Below are 21,318 nucleotides of genomic sequence, written 5' to 3'. Positions count from 1 at the left end.
CTCAGTTCATTGACAGTTTAGCAGCATCCCTTCACCATCCCTGCTCCACACTTCTAGTCCTAACCATTTACATACAATTTACATCCGAACTCCGAGCTCGGAGCCTTCCCCCTGGACACAGCACGGCAAATACGCATTGAACTTTACTCCCTCTAATTGTATGTAAGTGTGAACTCATGAAATGGCATATATATGAATTCTGTCAGGACCACTATTGTCAAATACGATTGACAATTAGCATACAGTTTGGTGTACAGGATTGGTGGTATAGTTCTGTTCTGGGCGAGAACTCCCTGTGCATCCATACAGCCTAGCATGGATAAGAGCAGCAATAACCCCCCTTAGGGTAAACACAACAGAACCAACATGAATGTATGCAGATATCATTAATTCAAGATTTTAAAGTACAACATAATTCAAGAATTTATTCGGATTCAAGGGGAATCAGAATGCCAAATCCTGACTGATGAGAGGAGGAGCTGGGGATGGAGGAGGGAATTGGCTCCTGAGAAACGCGATAGCTGTTGATAATACTGAAGGAGCTTACATATGTATACAGTGATAGGCGTCGTATTCCTATAGGTAGACGTGGATCAGCTAAGAGTCAGCTGATGCGAGCTTGACTAATGTGACCTGCCAGAACTGACGCTACGCTTGATGTCTTGTTTTCTGTGAAATGTATCAAAATTAAAGGTAGGGTAGGGAATTTTTTTCATAAGCATTTTTTTGTTGTTATGGTTGACAGTCATCAAACGCCGCAAACGAACAGCAGCCACCCTTTACAGTTCCTCCTGAACCAAAACAACAAGCTTGTGGTGAGTTCACATGATTTCGTAATTGTAATTTATAGACCGCAACCCGTGACGTTCTACCCAGAGCCGTTCCAATAAAAGCTGTTTTCGGACTAATGAGTGAGTACAGTATAGTACAGTGACAACTTTTATGCCAAAAGATCAAGGAAAATTTGGTTTCTCGATTCATGACCCTTTTAAGAGTTAAATATACTGCAATTCAGAGATATAGTCACAATTGTAAAATATAAAGTCACAAGTAAGATAAATCACAAGTAAAAATCACAATCATGAGAGAAACAAATTTGCAATTGAGAGAAAGAAAATCACAAATACAAGAAAAATTCACAATTGCAAACAGTAAGAAATACAATTACCTTTTTACTTCTTTAATCTGAGTCAGAAACAGGCTTCCACAAATTAGAGCACATTGTGTACACTTAAATATTTAGCAGGGATATGTGCTGTAATAACACAACAAAATGCATGACTCGTTAAGAGAGCGCTCATGGCTGCCCAGGGATTTGTTTGCAGACTTGATGAAGCCCATGAATAATTCCACTCTGCGGTGCCGATGGGCTCAGCTGGGGCGGAAAAGACTGATCCATTCACACCTCCACAAAAAGACAGCACTGCACCATGGATGACCACAGAACAAAGAGACAATGGAATACTGGTCGAGTGTCTTTTGCACATTAATCATATTAGAAACAAAAGGATGAATTGAATTTGAAAAGGCTTTGAAAGAAGCCAGGAGGGGTCTTGAGTGGCATAGTGCCACTGCGCACATCCATTTAGCAAGGAATAAAGAGAACTCAGGTCGGTTGGTGTAATTTCAGTTGCGCCGGTGTCCCTCGGTGTGACAGATCAATTGCACAGCAAAAGAGAGGTGAGCAGAGGTGCCGCCGACAGCTGTGTTACCCTAATTATCATCAGAAGAATGAGGACGCAGCACCTGTGTTTTGTTTGCATGACGAAAGAAGAGCGATACAGGCATACTGTGACACAATCATCCACTTTCACAAGGCCCTTACTTCTGGAAATGTCACCTCCTCCCCCTTCATGACAGTACCAGAGGGACTTTTTAGCCTTTTTCCAACGACTCGCTGCTGGTGCCAATCTGGAACCTTTTCGTGCGTTTCCACAATCGGTTGGGTCCGTTATAATGCCCAGACCGATGAAAGAAGAGCAACTCAAAAGTAGACTGCACAAAAGTATACATAATCAACACAGTTACACAGTTAAAATATCCATTTTTTGCCAGTTAGTTCTTTACAGTACATATACATTACAATGTCTAAATGACATTGCATTACATACAAATATCCAACCAAGTGGCAAACAAATTAGGTTAGATTTTCTACACTGTCAGAAAAGTGTGCAAAACAAAACAAAACAAACCTTTAGGGGTACAACAGCTTATCACTGGGAGGCAACTTTGTACATTTTTTTAGACCTAAAAGGTACATGGTAGTAGCTTAAGGGTACATATTAGGGTACATATTACTACCCGAAGGTACTATTATGCACTGTCTAGGGGTGGATAAGTTACAAAGTTTACCCTTTAAAGGTACTACCCCAATTACATGCTGCCTTTTTCCTGACTAGTGTGACTAATGCTGCATTCATGTGCTTTTGGAAATTTCATACTTCCTACTTCTGAAGTGCTTGGTTGTAGGAAAGAATAAGAATCATGGAGGACACCAGGTTTATTATTGGCTTTTTCTTGGGGAAATCTTATTAAAGCCTAAATGTATTGAAGATATTTCATTTTGAACATTTTAGATAGTCAGCTTGCTGACTATTCTGGAATTTACGTCAAATGCATTCTATTTCCACTGTGTATAAAACTACTCGATTACTATCGTAACCTCAGTTCCCTGAGAGAGGGAACGAGTATTGCGTAGCTATACGCAGTGGGGAAACTCCTTTTCCTCGATTTACTGAAGCCTATATGTAAAACGCATTTGCAGCTGCACAGCTAGCACACTGAGCATCTGACACGCTCATAGGCTGTGCTGCAGCAACTGCACATCCAATGGCGCGGGCGAATCTGACGCACGACCAATGAGCTAGCCCAACGTCAGAGCCCGTCGAGGGGGCGTGGCCCAGCCTATATAGACCCCCGAATTCGCCATTATAGCAGGTTTATACGACTGAAGCGACCACTTCACCAGTTACCATAGTGCGGCCGGCTACGCAATACTCGTTCCCTCTCTCAGGGAACTGAGGTTACGATAGTAACCGAGTAGTTCCCTTTCGAACGGTCACTTCGTATTGCGTAGCTATACGCAGTGGGGACGCCATGCAAAACGCCGCACCCTGAGTAACTGGTTGCACTGCAACTCAGGACCCCTGAGCTAACAGAACAAGCCAGAACCCAATAACATATGCATATACATGTATATATAACAGACCAGACACAGTCGGGTCTGAATAATATATATATAAAGTCAGTAACAACTAACAGAATATACTGACAAAACCAGACACCGTCGGGATCATTAGTATAACTTTATTACCGGCCGAAGCGGGTTTATATAAATATGTATGTGATTATGCACAGTAATTTTTGTAGACAAGACCAGCCACTGTCAGGTCTCAATCATACCGAAAGCACCTTCGCCTGCAGGGAAGGTACCTCCATATTATAGAACTTCATAAATGAGGAAGGCGAGGACCAGCCGGCCGCATCACAAATATCTTGAATGGGAAAACCAGATGACCAAGCCCACGACGAGGCCATACCTCTGGTCGAATGGGCCTTGACACCTATGGGGCAAACCTGACCCACTGCAGTGTAGGCCAAAGAGATGGCATCCACTATCCATCTAGACAGTCTTTGCTTAGTGACTGGATCACCCTTAGATCGGCCCCCAAAGCAGACAAACAGCTGTTCTGATTGTCTAAAAGACGCAGAACGCTCCAGATAGATTCTCAACGCCCTGACAGGGCAGAGAAGATTAACCTCCCCATCCTCGGCAGAAGGGGGAAGGGCTAATAGCGTAATAACTTGTGCTCTAAACGGCGTTGAGAGCACCTTGGGTACGTAACCATGCCTGGGTTTGAGAATGACTCTGGAGTCATCCGATCCAAACTCCAAACATGCAGGACTCACAGAGAGGGCCTGCAGATCTCCCACTCGCTTGATAGATGCCAATGCCAACAGGAGAGCAGTCTTTAGCGAAAGTGGTTTTAGATCAACCGACTGGAGCGGCTCAAAAGGTGGTCCCCTCAGGGCCCTAAGGACCGTGGAGAGGTCCCAAGGCGGCACCGAAGGGGGCCTGGAGGGGTTAATCCTCCTAGTACCCTTCAGAAACTTTACCACCAGGTCATTCCTTCCTAGTGATTGGCCAGCCACCAGAGCATGATGCGCTGCGATGGCTGCCACATACACTTTGAGCGTGGACGGGGTGCGGCCCGCGTCCAGTAGCTCCTGCAGGAAGGAGAGCACCACCGAAACCTCACATGACTCTGGGTCAATACAATTTCTCGAGCACCAGCTGGAAAAACCCGACCACTTTAAAGCATAAAGGCGCCGAGTAGACGGGGCCCTTGCTTCAGAGATAGTGCTTAAGACCCTGTCCAGAAGGTTCCCGGATACCCGTTTAGGGGCCACACATGGAGGGCCCATAAATCGGGTCGGGGATGCCATATCGTTCCGTTGGCCTGTGTGAGGAGATCCTTCCTCATCGGAACAGGCCAGGGGGTCGTGTCTGACAACTGAACCAGTTCCGGAAACCATGGTCTGGATTTCCAGAGAGGAGCCACCAGAAGGACTGGGCATCCGCTCTCCCTGACCCGCTCGATAACTTGTGGGATCATCGAGACGGGGGGAAACGCGTAAAGGGGGCGGCTGGGCCAGAGATGAGCCAGCGCATCCCTGTTTTTCGAGAAGAACACCCTGCAGTGGGTGTTGGCTCTGGAGGCGAAAAGGTCGACTTCGGCCTCGCCGAACCTCTCCCATATTAGTCTGACCGTCTGAGGGTTCAGGGACCACTCGCCTAGGGGAGTGTTGCCCCTTGAGAGCATATCCGCGCCCACATTCTGGACTCCCGGGACATGCGCTGCTCTCAGAGAGCTCAGATTGGCCTGTGCCCACATGAGGAGGTCGATCGCCATAGCATACAGGTTGCCTGACCTGATGCCGCCCTGGCGATTTATGTAGGCCACCACAGACACATTGTCTGTACGGACCAAGAAGTGGTGACCCCTGAGGTTTGACAGAAAAGCTTCCAGGGCCAAACCAACTGCTTTCATTTCCAGACAGTTGATATGTAAGCTCTGCTCCGTGCTCGACCAGAGGCCGGAGGCAGGCTTGCCCTCGTGCAGCGCTCCCCAACCCATGTTGGATGCGTCTGTAAAAACCACCTTCCTCCTGGAAACTATCCCCATGGTCACCCCCTTGCGGTACCAGTCCTGAGCCCGCCAGGGAATCAGTGTTCTCAAACACCCCTGATTCACCATAATGCACAGGCTGCCTGACTGCCATGCATGGGTTGGCACACGGCGTTTCAGCCAGTGCTGCAGCGGGCGCATGTGCAGTAATCCCATGTGGAGTACTGATGATGCGGCTGCCATTAGACCAAGCAGTTTCTGAAACCTCTTTTGGCAACATTGATTGTGAGACCCAGGCATTTTAAATGGCTGAGAATCAAATCCCTGTGAACTATTAGTTCGTCTCTCGACTGCGCTAGCACCAGCCAGTCGTCGAGATAATTCAGCACACCACTCCCTGGCTTTTCAGCGGGGAGAGCGCTGCATCCATACATTTCGTGAATGTACGGGGTGCCAGAGCCAGACCGAACGGCAGAACGGTGTATTGATATGCCCTCCCCTCGAAGGCGAATCTCAAAAATGGCCTGTGACGAGGGTCGATCTGAATATGAAAGTATGCATCTTTCAGATCCATTGAAACAAACCAGTCCCCCGGGCGAACTTGCGCGAGAATTTGTTTGAGTGTTAACATTCTGAAAGGCCGTCTCATGAGAGCCCTGTTCAAACGCCTCAGATCTAGTATGGGTCTGAGCCCGCCGTCTTTTTTTGGAATTAGAAAATAGCGGCTGTAAAACCCCGAATACATTAGCGCGGGAGGGACTGACTCTATCGCTCCTTTTGCTAATAATTCCTGAACTTCGGTGCGAAGCACGTGATCCACGCCGCTTCTCACCGATGTCTGATAACCGCCTGGAATTTCGGGGGTCTGCGAGCGAATTGGAGCGAGTAGCCTCACTTTATAGTGTTTATGACCCAACTCGACACACCAGGGATGGCTTGCCAGGCCATCACTCGTGTGGCTAGGGCGTGACACACTGAATGGGGGGGACCGCCTAACATAGGGGGACCTGATACCCTTATAATGTGATTTGTGCACATACTGAGTGTTTGACTGACTATATAGGCTTTTGCCCAGGGGGAAGTCAGTGTTACAACAGGGCGGCGGCCGCCTAGTGAAGGGGGACCGTGAACCCGTGTGTTGTGATTGTGAAACATGCTCTTTTTGTGCTTTATTTGGGTCGCCGTGAAAACGGCGTTTGTTTGCAGAGACGCGCTCACTGCTGCGGGACCTGCGAACAGGACCGGTGATGGCGTTTGAGTCGGAGAAAGTGAAGCACGCGGGGACGCGGCCGGCGTGCGTTCACAAATCTCCATACCCTCCGGTTGCCGTTGGCTGCGACGCTTCTTCTTCCTCGGAATGGAAAGCGTGGTTGAAGCGGCCTCACCGTCCCGGGAGAGAGCTAGCCGATTGCGCAGCACGGAGATAGGCATGCAGTCGCAGGCCTCACATCCGCCGGCAGAGAGAGCATTCTCTGCGTGGTCGACACCCAGGCAGGAAATGCAGCTCGTGTGCTGGTCTGCCTCGTGCAGACGGCCTCCGCACGTGGCGCAGGATGAACGAGGCATACCTGAAAAGAATTACAAAATAATAATGCAAAGGATATAGGATGTCGCCGGATAGCCACAGGTGAGACGGCGTCAGGAGACAATCGACGTGCAGGCGAAGTCTGCTGAAGAGAAGCTCGCTCAGGCTCGCTCAGGCTCGCTCAGGCTGAAGAAGCTCGCTCAGGCTTTTACTGTGTGTTCGACGGCGAACACACAGTAAAAAGCTCAGGGACATGTGTACTGTCGCTGAAGGAGTAAAATCTGCTATAATGGCGAATTCGGGGGTCTATATAGGCTGGGCCACGCCCCCTCGACGGGCTCTGACGTTGGGCTAGCTCATTGGTCGTGCGTCAGATTCGCCCGCGCCATTGGATGTGCAGTTGCTGCAGCACAGCCTATGAGCGTGTCAGACGCTCAGTGTGCTAGCTGTGCAGCTGCAAATGCGTTTTACATATAGGCTTCAGTAAATCGAGGAAAAGGAGTTTCCCCACTGCGTATAGCTACGCAATACGAAGTGACCGTTCGAAAGGGAACTGAAATTTCTTCAAATGGTTATTCATATACAGTATGTTAATATTCAGTACTTTAACAACAAGACATGACGATGTACTGTTGTGGAAAAACTAATGAAGAATACCAAACACAACAGCAATCGTTCTCCCCTTCACCATGTTTAAAGTTTATGGACCGCCCAACTAAGAGACTCAGAGTTATCTCAGAGTTTCCCAGTAGTAAATAAGACTTAAGAGGGCATTTTACGACTAGGAAACTCGTATTTAAGATATTTTCAATAGCACGTAAAGGCAGCATGAGCATAACATCACATTTCGGAGACATTTTCAGTTACTTTTAACTATCTTGTTCCAAGGTCATTTTTAGGGGATATAAGAAGTCAGTTTCTTTCAAGTTCACTCAAGCTGCGTTCTGATTCACAGGGTCCCTGTGCAGTGCGCACTGCTCCCTACACACTGAGCAGGTCTACAGAAAAAAGATTGATTAGGGATTTTGAGAAGGATGACATACATACAGTAATGTGTGGAATATGTGTAAATACACAGGGAATGTATAAATATAATTTAAATTACCATATTGCATATTTAAATAATATAACTTGCCATTCTCAAAACACCTAAACTAAGTCATACATTTCTGAAGTAAACATGATTTGGTTATACTGAAAGTCCAATTAACTTATGTGACCCATGGTAATAATAATAACTATTCTGTAACAATCTCATCTCATGCATTTTATGTCCGCAAACAAGGAACCACACTTGACATGAATTAAACTAAATAAAAAATTTATTTATATACTAAATAACAAATCCTTTCCACCACATTAGTCATAATTCAAGTACTCAAGTAAATTTCCCTCTCTACTTCATGTGAAGTGATATATCGATGTACACTTGTCCCTTACGCTGTTTATGGTGCCACTTCGTTTGGTATTTTGTTATCTAACACACAAATACTTTTGAGGTCACTGTTTATGAATTGATTGCTATGAATTTTATTCATTTTAATTTGACTACTGCATCAAGAGCAGCTCACAATTCTTTAAAGAAGCCGCATAAAATTACTTTGGATGTTAAAGTAGTCATAAAACCCATGAGACTCATAGATTTAAGGTTCATAGATCCCTGAGCACAGCCACAAGAATCAGCAGCATTTTGATGGAAAGAAGGGTATTTGACAGCAAATCTGGAGTGCTTTGTCAAACATATCGCCTGTTCTCCTGTAAGTGCTCATCTGTCCATAGAGTACAACATTAGCGCTTATAGCACTTAACGCTGAGGGATCAGCAGTGCTGTAGTTATACATCATTTAAGCCAATGAGGTCTGCCATTAAGAGTCTCGCCGCCTTATACGGTCCAGTAATGTTTTCATTGCTTAATCACCAGGACTGACCTCTCACCCCTCTTCTGTCGGATTCATCAGCCAGGAATCACAGCCAACCAGAAGCGAGGACTGATTCGGGTGTTTTACATTTACATACATTTACGTTCTCGACAGATGCTTACTTACTCAAGCTAACAATACGGTACACAAATCCCGGTAATGGCAAGTTACTGGCACAAATCACAACACTGGCGATTCTCCAACACGCTGCAAAGGAAATATGGGAAGATGCAGTATGTGCATGGGAGAAGGGAGAAGAGAAGGAGAGAGAGGTAAGGGATGGACGGTGAAAAACAGCTTTTGCAGAGTGACTGCTGTAAATGTAGACTCCTGGTGGGCTGAAGCTTTGATAGCTAGCAAAATTACAGCATTCAGGATCAAACACAGCATGCTAGGTCCACTTTAATACGCTGGCAAGCCTGGAACAAAGTCTAGCCCAAAATAGCCTGCCAAAAAAAGACACTTAGCTACAAATAAACAGAGCTTCCAGGTAGAGTCTCCTGGCTTAATCTCACACCAGTGCTCCTGTGTGGCTCCCTGTTGTGGACCGCTGCTTATACTTCATTATTCATGCTTGACCAAGTGGAGTAATCTTAATTTAATATGTAATCAATCAGTGATAACCTGAGAGACTGCAGCAAACCGAGATGACCACTTACCATAATTTGATTATACAGTGGGGTCCAAAAATCTGAAACCACTAGTGAAAACGCTTCTATTTTCACTATTGGCCAACAGCTGATGATCAGGGGCAAATGATTTTATCCTGTGTAAAAATGTGTCAGACTGCAACTCATACTGCGTGCGAAGAAAATCTCTCTTGTGTTGAATTCAGGGCTGTCGAAGTTAACGCAACAATAACACATTAAGAGTTAAAAAATAGTGAAGTTAAAGCAGGCTCTATTTGAGCCTATAAATCACCCCTGAATCAATTATTCAGTCAAAACTGTTTGAAGGTTAATTGATCTAATTTTGTGTCTCTGGAAAATAGTGGGGGGTTTTTTTGTGTCTATTATTTAATGAGGGATTTGTTTTTGGATTTGTGGAGTAAAAGTTATAGTTATTATTTTAAGTAAAAATATAAAATTAACGTTGCTTTTACCTCTGGAAAGTTATACAATGTTCGCATTTCGTTATTTAGCTATGAAAAAACACTAGGGAGAAGCTTATTTACGATTTATTTAATTTTATATGTATGTTTGAATAAACTTGCCATGAATATACACTCACCTAAAGGATTATTAGGAACACCATACTAATACTGTGTTTGACCCCCTTTCGCCTTCAGAACTGCCTTAATTCTACGTGGCTTTGATTCAACAAGGTGCTGAAAGCATTCTTTAGAAATGTTGGCCCATATTGATAGGATAGCATCTTGCAGTTGATGGAGATTTGTGGGATGCACATCCAGGGCACGAAGCTCCCGTTCCACCACATCCCAAAGATGCTCTATTGGGTTGAGATCTGGTGACTGTGGGGGCCATTTTAGTAGAGTGAACTCATTGTCATGTTCAAGAAACCAATTTAAAATGATTCGAGCTTTGTGACATGGTGCATTATCCTGCTGGAAGTAGCCATCAGAGGATGGGTACATGGTGGCCATAAAGGGATGGACATGGTCAGAAACAATGCTCAGGTAGGCAGTGGCATTTAAATGATGCCCAGTTGGCACTAAGGGGCCTAAAGTGTGCCAAGAAAACATCCCCCACACCATTACACCACCACCACCAGCCTGCACAGTGGTAACAAGGCATGATGGATCCATGTTCTCATTCTGTTTACGCCAAATTCTGACTCTACCATCTGAATGTCTCAACAGAAATCGAGACTCATCAGACCAGGCAACATTTTTCCAGTCTTTAACTGTCCAATTTTGGTGAGCTCTTAAGAGGTGTAGCCTCTTTTTCCCATTTGTAGTGGAGATGAGTGGTACCCGGTGGGGTCTTCTGCTGGTGTAGCCCATCCGCCTCAAGGTTGTGCGTGTTGTGGCTTCACAAATGCTTTGCTGCATACCTCGGTTGTAACGAGTGGTTATTTCAGTCAAAGTTGCTCTTTTATCAGCTTGAATCAGTCGGCCCATTCTCCTCTGACCTCTAGCATCAACAAGACATTTTCGCCCACAGGACTGCCGCATACTGGATGTTTTTCCCTTTTCACACCATTCTTTGTAAACCCTAGAAATGGTTGTGCGTGAAAATCCCAGTAACTGAGCAGAATTGCTTAAATCATCTTTCTTTCCCATTCTGACATTCAGTTTGGAGTTCAGGAGATTGTCTTGACCAGGACCACACCCCTAAATGCATTGAAGCAACTGCCATGTGATTGGTTGATTAGATAATTGCATTAATGAGAAATTGAACAGGTGTTCCTAATAATCCTTTAGGTGAGTGTAGATGTTTATGAAAATAAATTTTGCTGAAAACATAATGTAACGTTTTAAATTTGTAAAATACAAAAAATATTCTGTTATGTAAAGTAACATGACAATTGTTTTAAGTTTGTACAAATACAAAAGCATTGTGTAACAACTTTTGTTATAATACAAAAACTGTTAAATAATTCTTTTAAAGCTGCAGTCCGGCATTTTTCCTCTTTGTCGCCATCTCTGTTCGAAATCTGCAATTGCAGTCATTCGCGGAATTATCAACTTTACGTGGGTTGTAGTTCAACACCCTCGACACGGCACAGCGCGGATGAACACAATGTTTGAGGAGAGTGTGCAGCTGTCAGTCACCGCGCCGATGTGGATATTGTCATTCAGAATCACAGATTATTCTTTTTGGAAGTATGACCAACATAACAATTTTCACCGGGAAATGTCATCTGAACTAGTAAGAAACATTCACTTTTGTTCTGGTTCTGACATTGCAGTAAATCGCGCTGATTAAATCTAACAATTGCTTATAAATGATCATTTCACGCAAAACCGTGCAAAGTAGCTATACTATGTTCTCAAATTGTTAATGTTAACAACGTCAGCATTGCGTGACTACATCATGTAATGTCCTTCCGATATTATCCTTGTTTTTCGCATGGGTCCGGTTGCAGTCTCTTTTTTTCTGTAGCCACTCCGAAGTCCGAACGAAGTCTTCTGCATTTTACAGCGGGTGAGTCTCTAGTTGTCACTGATGATGATCGTCGTTTGAACCTTTCTGGATCCGCCATCAAATTGATAAGTTTAATTATATCAAGTGCTGTGAGAAAAGGCTATAAATCTCTACCTCCAACATCCTCACACGCAATATAGCTTATACTAGCCGAGACTCCTTCTTTATGTGTATAGATGTGACGTAATGACGCAAAGACATGCTCGAATCTCCCGCGGAAATCCACCAGTACCACTAAAATTAAAAACATTATTACAAGCTTACCGTTTTGCATCGAGCTAAGGCAAGCAGATAGTTTTGAACCCTGGCTGGTTATGTATTTTATCAAATATGTATTTTGGATAATCTTTAACCCAAAAAAAGCTACGGACAGCAGCTTTAAGTAACATCACGTAACAACATTCCTTGTTTTAAATTTGTCCAAATACAAACCTTTGTTTATAAAACCTAGATTTCCACACATCCAGCTGCTGCTGTATTTCACATTCAACAGCTGCAAAAGCAAATGGGGGAAAAAACTATTTCTGAAAAACTACAGAAATACTACAGATTAAATAATGATGAATAAAAATCAGCATCACTATGGCACAGAGTGCCCATAAGGTGCAACAATTTGACTTGAATTTCAACACGTGAATAGAAATTTTTCATATTAATGTATTCAGCAGGCTCCACAGGAAGTTCTGCCTGTTGTGCTCTGAGGTTTAGGTCGGGCCTTTCTCCCTCACCTAGTTCCCATACGCGTGTCATTCAGGTTCAAAAGCCTCAGCCTTAAGCACAGCTGTGCTGCTACTGTAGTGACTCCTGAAGCTCTCATCTGCCACACTCTCTGTACAACAAACACATCATTCATATTTATGAGAAATTAGAGGAAAACCTCTTCTCCGCTCACTTTTTTTTGGTCCTACAAGTACATATTTTTCTCTAGTGACTGACTTGAATAACTATGTCATTTTATACCAGAACCTCAAGATCCCTGGAGAAACATATGGACTACAGTCAACAACTCTTGTTTGCCAAAAGATTCCTGTACTTGACTTACAAGAAGCAAAATCACTTAGACTGTTCTCATTATCTGTTTTTACAACCATCACTTGATGTCGGATAAAATAAGTTCTGTGAGAAGGGAAAGTGACAGCATGCTGTGAACAAACATTTATCAGTAATATTGAGAGAAGTCAAAAGCCACACTCCAGACCCTCACAGCAGATTTGTCTTTTCTTTCTAAGCCAGATGGGAAACTCCATCATTGCATTATATGAGTGAAAGAGCATCTTGAGCAGTCGTGATAATGAAACGAGTACAGGTTCATCTTGTACTTTCCTTCTATCTTCAGGCCGAACTGTCAGTCTCAGAGCAGCTGTGTGTACAGAAATACAGATAATACAAACTGAACGATATATACCTATTACCCTCACATATTACAAACATGCAAGCTTGCAATCTAGCGCAAACACACTGGGGGAAATTAATATGTTCTGCATGTGTCTGCATACAGAAAAAGTAAATTAAATTGTACAAGGGTGAATCTCATGAAAGCTGTGAAGAACGTCATATGCCACCCCAAAATAAAAAAAGAAGAAATAGGTTATATTTTGCTTAAAGTCCCCGTGAACCGGAAGTTGCAAACGACTTTTCTCCAGTGTTGTGACGTATTTCCGAGAGAAACGGAATACTAAATGAGGCAAAATAGTGGGCGTGGCTTTTTTTCCCAACTAGCACCTGATTGGATCTAGAAAAGTATTTTCATTTAGCCTGTCTACTGTCAGTTGGAGGGGCGTGGTTACGGATGTTAAGCAGACACCCAAACCGTCAAACCTACGTCATCAGGGAAGGTCCTCCAATGCAGAGGGGAGGGGAAATTTCTGATTTTGATTAAAGATTACGAAGCCAAAAAATTTTTTTGTGTGGATTGACTTACATGGATGAATTGTTCACCAAAAAACGATCAATTTAGGCAAACAAAGTAAGTATGGTCAATTTTGAATTCATGGGGGCTTTAAAGAAAGCCATTAAGTTTGCATTGTGACATGTTCATGACAATTCAGAACACCCCCATTCTCCATTAATAATAATAATAATAATTTATTTATATATACTTTTTTAATGCTAACATATAAAACTGTATTACTGTATTTACTTATTCATGCATAGAGGTCACTACAGTGGACAGCTATTAAACAAGCATTTTCTTGAATTTGCACTTGTTTTGATGGCATAGTTGGACATCAATCTCTACAGTGGACCCTGGTGCATCATCCTATACATTGCAACCAAGTGGCAAGGCGTTGTGTGTCGATTTTCCCCCCCCTCCAAACCAAGATGGCCAATGGTCAGTCAGAAATGCCAAGTTGCTCTGGAATATCCACCCATTCCTTCTATACTAGGAGACTCTTGTAGGTAAAAAAAATATTGCAGCATCAAGCAATATCTAATGAGTCATATCACAGTTACATTTTCCAAGTTTGGATTTTAGATTGGGAGAAAAATCTGATTAATCACCTGTCCACTATAGTGGACCTCATGCATCAATGGCTATATTTCAGCTACAATTCATACTTATACTGTGAATATTGCTTTTGAAAATACTTAATCTGCAATAACTTTTTTTGACTGTAAATAAATGTATTTGTATTATTAGAATGTAATTTTCATTGACATCAAAAAAAGTAATGTGATTACATAATGTATGTGACTTGTAATGCATTACTTGTTAGATTTAAAAATTTATCTGATTTCGTAATGCACGTTACTTGTAATTAATTACTTTACTTGTTAGATCAAAAAGTAATCTGTTTACGTAATGCATGTTGCTTGTAATGCATTACTTTACTTGTTAGATCAAAAAGTAATCTGTTTACATAATGCATGTTACTTGTAATACATTACTTTACACGTAACATTAAAAAAATCTGATTACGTAATGCACGTTACTTGTAACATCAAAAAAGTAATCTGATTGCGTTATGCATATTACTTGTAATGCGTTACCCCCAACAGATGAGATTGAAAACAGATGCTCATTTCAGATGAGATTGAAAAATACGTATCGCTAGGTTTTCTCCGAGGAGGGCTATGTTAGAAATGTGTCCATCTCTAACATAATCAGAATTATCAGCTAATAAGGGTAAACTAACATACTCTGGTACACTGGAGGGAGCATCTGAGTGGTTTCCACAGTTGTACCTTGACAGGCTGTAGAAATTTCTGATGGAATCACGTCCTCATGTTCTGATATCAAAGATACGCAAAGTTCAACTTGTATGAAGTTCAATTGCCTTTGCAATATTTCACATTTATACTTTTTGTATATATTTTATAGTTTTCACATGATTTGATATAATTCTATTAATTAGTTTGTTAAATACACACACTATATCTGTTTGATTATTGTATTATGTTTAATACAGTATCTCTTCAGTTTAAACCATAAACGCATGCTGTCGTGTCCACTCAAGTGGACATCTGAAAATCTCTTTGAAAAATGTGTAAAAAAAAAAATGATAATAATAATTTTTCCAAATCTTGTTTTTCATGCCCTAAGAGCAATAAAAAAAAAACACATAGGAAAAAAATCCTGATGGAGGTTATCATAATTCATGCATGAAAGGGTTAACTGTAATTGTATTAATATAAATGTAATTGTCATTTTTACCCAAATGAAGTAAAATAAAAAAGTAATCATAGTAGGTCTCAAACGTTTGTGTGAAACATTTAAATATATACATTATACAATATATACATTAAACCAGAATACTCCAAAGCATCTGATGTATTATGATAACCTCCATGAAAATAGTGATATAATGCAAAAAAAATCTTAATGGTCTTAAAGATCTTAAAAGACACCTGGTAACCATGGTTTCACCTACATTTGAAATCATCCCTACAAACATCCTGAAGAAGCATGGATCTTTATGCCAAAATACAAACTCCTTCCTGTTTTGCACTTACTCACTGACTAACACACACACACACACACACACACACACACACACACACACACACACACACACACACACACACACACACACACACACACAGTAACCCCTCCTCCCTTAGACCATTAGAGATAGACATACCATTTTTTAAAAAAAATAGAATAACAGGAATGACCTTTCCCCATACACAGAGGACAGAGAGTATCTGACCCCCCATTTCATCATCCCAAATCAGCTAAACAACCTCCGCAGCGCTAACCAAACCATGACCTGCATCACACAGAGACAAGACAAATAACAGCTCCTGAAAACAAATAAAATGTCAGCATTATAAATATTCATCGAGGTGTATTATAGCTGATGTGAAAGTTTAAACTTTCATTACACAAGCCCTCATCTATGACCTAAGCAGTCATTTATAAGATGTGACTATGAATATTTATGCTCGTTGCTCACTTTGGAAGGCGAGTTGCCACTGATTATGAATTATGAAGACATTAAGGAGTGATGCTTAGTCAGTTGAGTACGCACAGTAAACTTGTTTCAAGCTGCATTATTCATTACCTGTGTGATAGTAATATATTCCTCTGACTGCTACTTTAGAAGAAAATCCAAATATAATATCACATCAGCCCCAGCACTAGACTGTTTAGAATCAGGGGTTTGTGACAACATTATCCATTAATATATACATTAAAGTACATATGACAACTGGAATTAAGATTTGCAGTTTGCAGTTTCAAGTAACTGAAGATAAATATTCCACTTCATCCAGCTTTCTTTTTGTTCTCTGTGTTCAAAAGTTTCCCTTTACTGTCTGACGGAGTGAGAAATTGCTCCAAACAATTCAGTCTGCGTCATGGCGACAATTAATCAATATAAGTTCTCTGTTAATCCACGTTATTTAATTCTTCCCTTAGTAATTTACTTTGTCTGTTCGCATCCCCCTTCATGTTTGCCGACGGCAGAACAAATGCTTGTAGGAAAGTTTGACTTCAGAACAGTGGGATTGTTGAGCACAATGTGTCAATAATCATTTATGTATTTATTAATTAGATCAGCACATTGTAGTCACAGCATAACACTCGCTGTTTGGTCGTTGTGTTCATCCGCTGTGGTTGGGGATCATTTTTAGAGCGTGTTGCTGAACACTCTGGTCATTACAGTAATGATATGAATGATTACTTGAAAATATGATCTGGGCTTTGGCATGTTGCACTGATGACAAAAGAGAGCCAATGCCAGCACTCACCTCTTTCTCACCGCAGATATTACTGATGATGGAGTTGGATGCCGGGCTGGCAGAGGGGCCCAGGACCGCCACAACCCCCTTGGACATGATCTGGCACACTGTCAATAGGCAAGAGAAAGACCAACTGTCATTTATTACAGACAGAGAGCAGAAGGAAAGCCAGATGCAAGATGTTCTGCAGCCCCATTTTCTTTCAAGGATGGAAGTCTATAATACCCAGATAAAGCAAAGAGTACAAAGAGTCATACCCATTCGTCTCAATGCCAGTTGTCTGGCTGGCGCAGGTGATGTTTAATAGGCACTCGTCTACTATAGTATAATGATATAATTGCAGTTAATATGTGGCTTGCAAACAGATGTATTCCATTAGAATATATGGCTACTTCAGAACGACCTTCAATAGAGAAATATGTGTTTTTGGGTCCAGATGGTGCAGTTACTGCATCTACCAGCAGGGGCTAATGGGCCATGCTAATCAGCCAAAACCTGACCCTTTGGTATCCATTCAATCTGTTCTAAAATTACTAGCAAAACTCAAATAATTCCCTTTTAAGGGAGCTTCTTAAAGAGCTCACTATAATCAAAATCTAGCCTATCTGGAGCTTAGCACTCTTATTAATCTGCTCTTTTTCAGTCTCTCACGCAAAATTACATTTTATTATTAACTGACCTTTGAGTGAAGTGTGTCCTGAAATTATATTTGCGATTAGGTGCAGGAGGAGGAGTGAGAGATAGATTTGTTTCTGACTCTCCAGCACACGCACAGGGCATCGGTCTGAACTCTAACAGAGTGTCATTTCACATGGGTTTATAATCTCTTTCTGTTTTAATTATGATGGTGTGGGTAGTGTATAAGCTAGATATTGGTGCTCTGACCACTTAAGCAGGGCATGCTGGGGAAAAAGGAAAGAGGAGGCGTCTATACGGAAAACAATGTTATTGCAAAGCACCAGCAGACGCAGAGATTTCTTGAACTCAATCCCATTGTAACCAATGCAAATGAAGACATCTGTGGAAACCTCTGCTACTCGTCCCCCCATAATAAATTGCAAGCACATCTCCGCACTGCCCTGAATGGTGATGAGCTGCATTTTTAGGCTCACTACACACTGCTACAGTGAGTACATTAGTGTTAATTCTGCAGGTCAACTGTTCTCAGCTTGGAAATCAAATGTAGCTGGACAGATGCCCTCATGAATTCATGTCAACCTTGCTGTGTAGTCAGATGCATTGTTATCCCTCTAAATAGGGGTTTCAATTGTTTGTAATAATGAATTACAATTAATCTCACGATTTATTGTCATTGATATGATTACTATATGGCTGTAGACATACACATAATATAAAATAAAGGTTCCAAAAGGGCATTTTGCAATGATGCCATAGAAGAACCTTTAAGTGAACATTTTTATTTTCATCTTAGTGTGAATAGCATTTTAATAATATACCATAGGAACAATAGGTGCTAAGAAAATGTTTTTTTTTAAGAATGTACTGTATATCTTATCAAAATGTACTGCATCCAGCTTTAATTTGTTAACAAACATGTATTCATTACTTTAATGAGCTCATTGTTTCTGCCTTAAATTAATACATTGTTTAAATGAATACCTTATTAGCTAACTGTGTGATTCGTATATCTACATTTCTGAAATACATAACATGGACACAGTGATGATCATGTTCAAGTTAAGAATGATCCAAAGAGCAGCTTGAGCTACAATGGAAGCAAGAACATCTGACCGTCTGTACAAAAAGTCACATGATCAATGTCACAAAGTATCTTATTTGATTAGACCTATTTGATTGACCTAGAAAGAATGCAGAATATGAAATATTGGTTATTTTGGTAACATTCTCATTTTCCACTAGATAGTTTCCTCTACATCTCATCAGCAATTTCGATTTTGGCACGCTCTGCAGCAGCTGACCACTAAGGAGCGGATATACAGTGACGTGACATTCAAACTGTGCTTTTGTGCTATGGCTGGCGCTGAGCCAAAGACGGACGCACTCAGCGCTAGTTATATATCACAACTATTCAACCACGTGTTTTTAACCACGTAATGTTTATTTTAGGTTTCAGACATTTAAATAGATATAATTTATAGCAAAACAATACATTTATAGTTTGTAAAATACACAATGGTGTCTATGGAAGCAGCAATAACAATCCATTCAAATATATTTGCCGACGGGTTTTATTCATATCAGATACACAGTGTAAGTAACCATAAAGTTTACTCTATTCTTCTCCCAGTTCATCGGCCACTTACTTTCACGTATTTCGGGAGAAACTGATGAATTCACGTGCTGTAATAAATCAAACAGACAGGAATCTCTGAACTGCGGCCCAAACAAACATGGCGGCGCCCATCTCACGTTACAGATCAAGATCATTTATAAAGGTTTTTAAACGACAAAACAAACTCACTTACACGTATTTGAGAATCGGAATAGAAGATAGTTGATGACATGGTAAGCAAATTTGGTAATATTTCGAAATAAAAGCACTACATCTGTCATACAGCGCTATTTTGGCTGGGGAATCGCGATGCCGGCTCAACATCGTGATGTCTGTCAGCCATCGCGATGGACGATGGCATCGTCTATAGGCCCCAACCCTAAAATGAACTAAAAGCCCCATCTAGATTTGATTGCATAAATTATGCATTTAAGAAGCACTTTCTCCATCATTTACTGATAATCTAGAGACATCGAGTAAAGCGCCATGGATTGTTGTGTCTGACTATAGAACACAGACACCTGTGCAAAAGTCCTGGTTGTTCTGAAAAGTCTTTGGAAACAAAATGAGGCATTATGTAACTTAGTTTGTTAACATTGCCATCGTAATCTAATTTACAGCCATCTGAGCAACGCATATCTGTTCTATTGTCTTGCATGAACAGATCCTAAGGCAAGTGTTTATTAACCCTAAAGTGTACTATGAGTCAGGGGGGTCAGGTGATTCACAGTTATGACTGACTGGAGTTGAATCTTTTGGCATGACTCTCCTGCACGGCTGGTCTGGAAAAGGACAATGAATCCATGTGGATTGAGTAAGCACCATATATTGTGGTTGGTTTTAGTACGTCTCTGTTCACTTCAGATCACACATATTAGTATGCAGACCACACACAATGTGGGATGTGGGAAGATGCAGGCTTCAGCGATTTCAGACGCGAGTATAGTAGGGCAGGTAGCGGCGGTGTGACATTTCTCCCTTCCTGGGAGTGTCACTGATCCGTTTCTAGTTCAATCCTGCATTCTGCAAGCTATTACAATGCTGAATTACCAGGTTTGTGCAACCTCAGAGAGAGAGAGACAGCTGTTTATATCTATCAGGAGGGGTGTTTTACTGGTGCGGCCTCATACGTCCATGCAGGGAAACCAGAAGTGGCTCTTCATCCTGTCTCAACAGCTCTGATTGCTTAATTTACAGCTTGTCTTCTCCTGACTTTAGTGCCGTATACTTTCATTGACAACAATGAACCTCATTCATGTTTAATATCCCTCTGTGAGTGAGCAACTCTATTTTGTTCTCCCCCAACCATATTTAATTCAGGATTCAGAAGGGAAGTATTATTAAATTTAGGGCCTCAGTGTAAGAAAAGCACACAGAGATTGACTGGCAGCTGTTAAAGTAAAAGGACTACTCGTTTGAAACCCGCTGACTGACGGTTTCAATTTTAAAGGCAGAGTGAAGTTCAAAAGTCTGAGCCGAGATTCAAAATGGAATTTAAACCAGAAAATAAAACAGACAGACAGAGTTATGAATGATTTAGTAAAATTTAAAACAAAATGTTGTGTTTTATAATGAATAAAGTATGTTTGAGATTCGGCACAATTTCTAGGTCACTAATCAAATAAGATACTTTTTGACTTTGATCATGTGACTCATTGATCATCTCCAAGTCCATTTTAAAGTCCTCCCATATGTTTTCTTCTATGTTATTTTGTGGTTGCAATTGCTGATTTAGTTTGCTCATACCTCAAGATGTTTTACTACTCTTTTGCGAAGTCTTTTAAGTCAAACATTTTACTGATGTACAAGTTTTTTCATAATCATCAGCTTTTACAAAAACGTGAGGAGTTCATGCAGCTTGCTTGCTTGCTTGCTTGCTTGCAAATTGGTCATTAAAGCAAAAGGAAATTCAGGCAAAATTTTCCCCTAAATTGTTATGCTGATAATTTAAATAAATAAATGATTTTGCAAAAATGTAAAACCAAAATAAATGTTGTTATGATAAGAAATATTATGACATAAAAATTAAGTATATTTTAGATTCTGCTTTCAAATTTCTAGGTCACTAATCAAGAAAGTACATTTGTCAAATAAGCAAACAATTCAGATTGATAAAGATTAAAATGAACATCAATTCTTGTTGGAGTTTAATAGTGTAAATAAAATATGTCTTCTAATGTGTTCATTTGTTTATGGAGTA

The 21,318-nt window shown here is 41.3% G+C and overlaps 1 protein-coding gene across 1 annotated transcript in view; it reads right to left on the bottom strand.

Moving 5' to 3' along the window:
• Positions 1–21,318, bottom strand: part of grik4 (glutamate receptor, ionotropic, kainate 4) — a 424,662-nt gene that overhangs the window by 130,424 nt on the left and 272,920 nt on the right. Inside the window, exon 5 of the mRNA XM_056263373.1 lies at positions 16,874–16,971. Coding sequence (XP_056119348.1) covers positions 16,874–16,971 — 98 coding nt within the window. The remainder of the gene's footprint in view (positions 1–16,873; positions 16,972–21,318) is intronic.

Source organism: Rhinichthys klamathensis, unplaced genomic scaffold, assembly GCF_029890125.1.
Source record: "Rhinichthys klamathensis goyatoka isolate OS25496 unplaced genomic scaffold, OSU_Roscu_1.1 h1tg000206l_1, whole genome shotgun sequence".
Lineage (NCBI taxonomy): Eukaryota > Metazoa > Chordata > Actinopteri > Cypriniformes > Leuciscidae > Rhinichthys > Rhinichthys klamathensis.
This window is presented reverse-complemented; position numbering and strand designations above follow the sequence as displayed.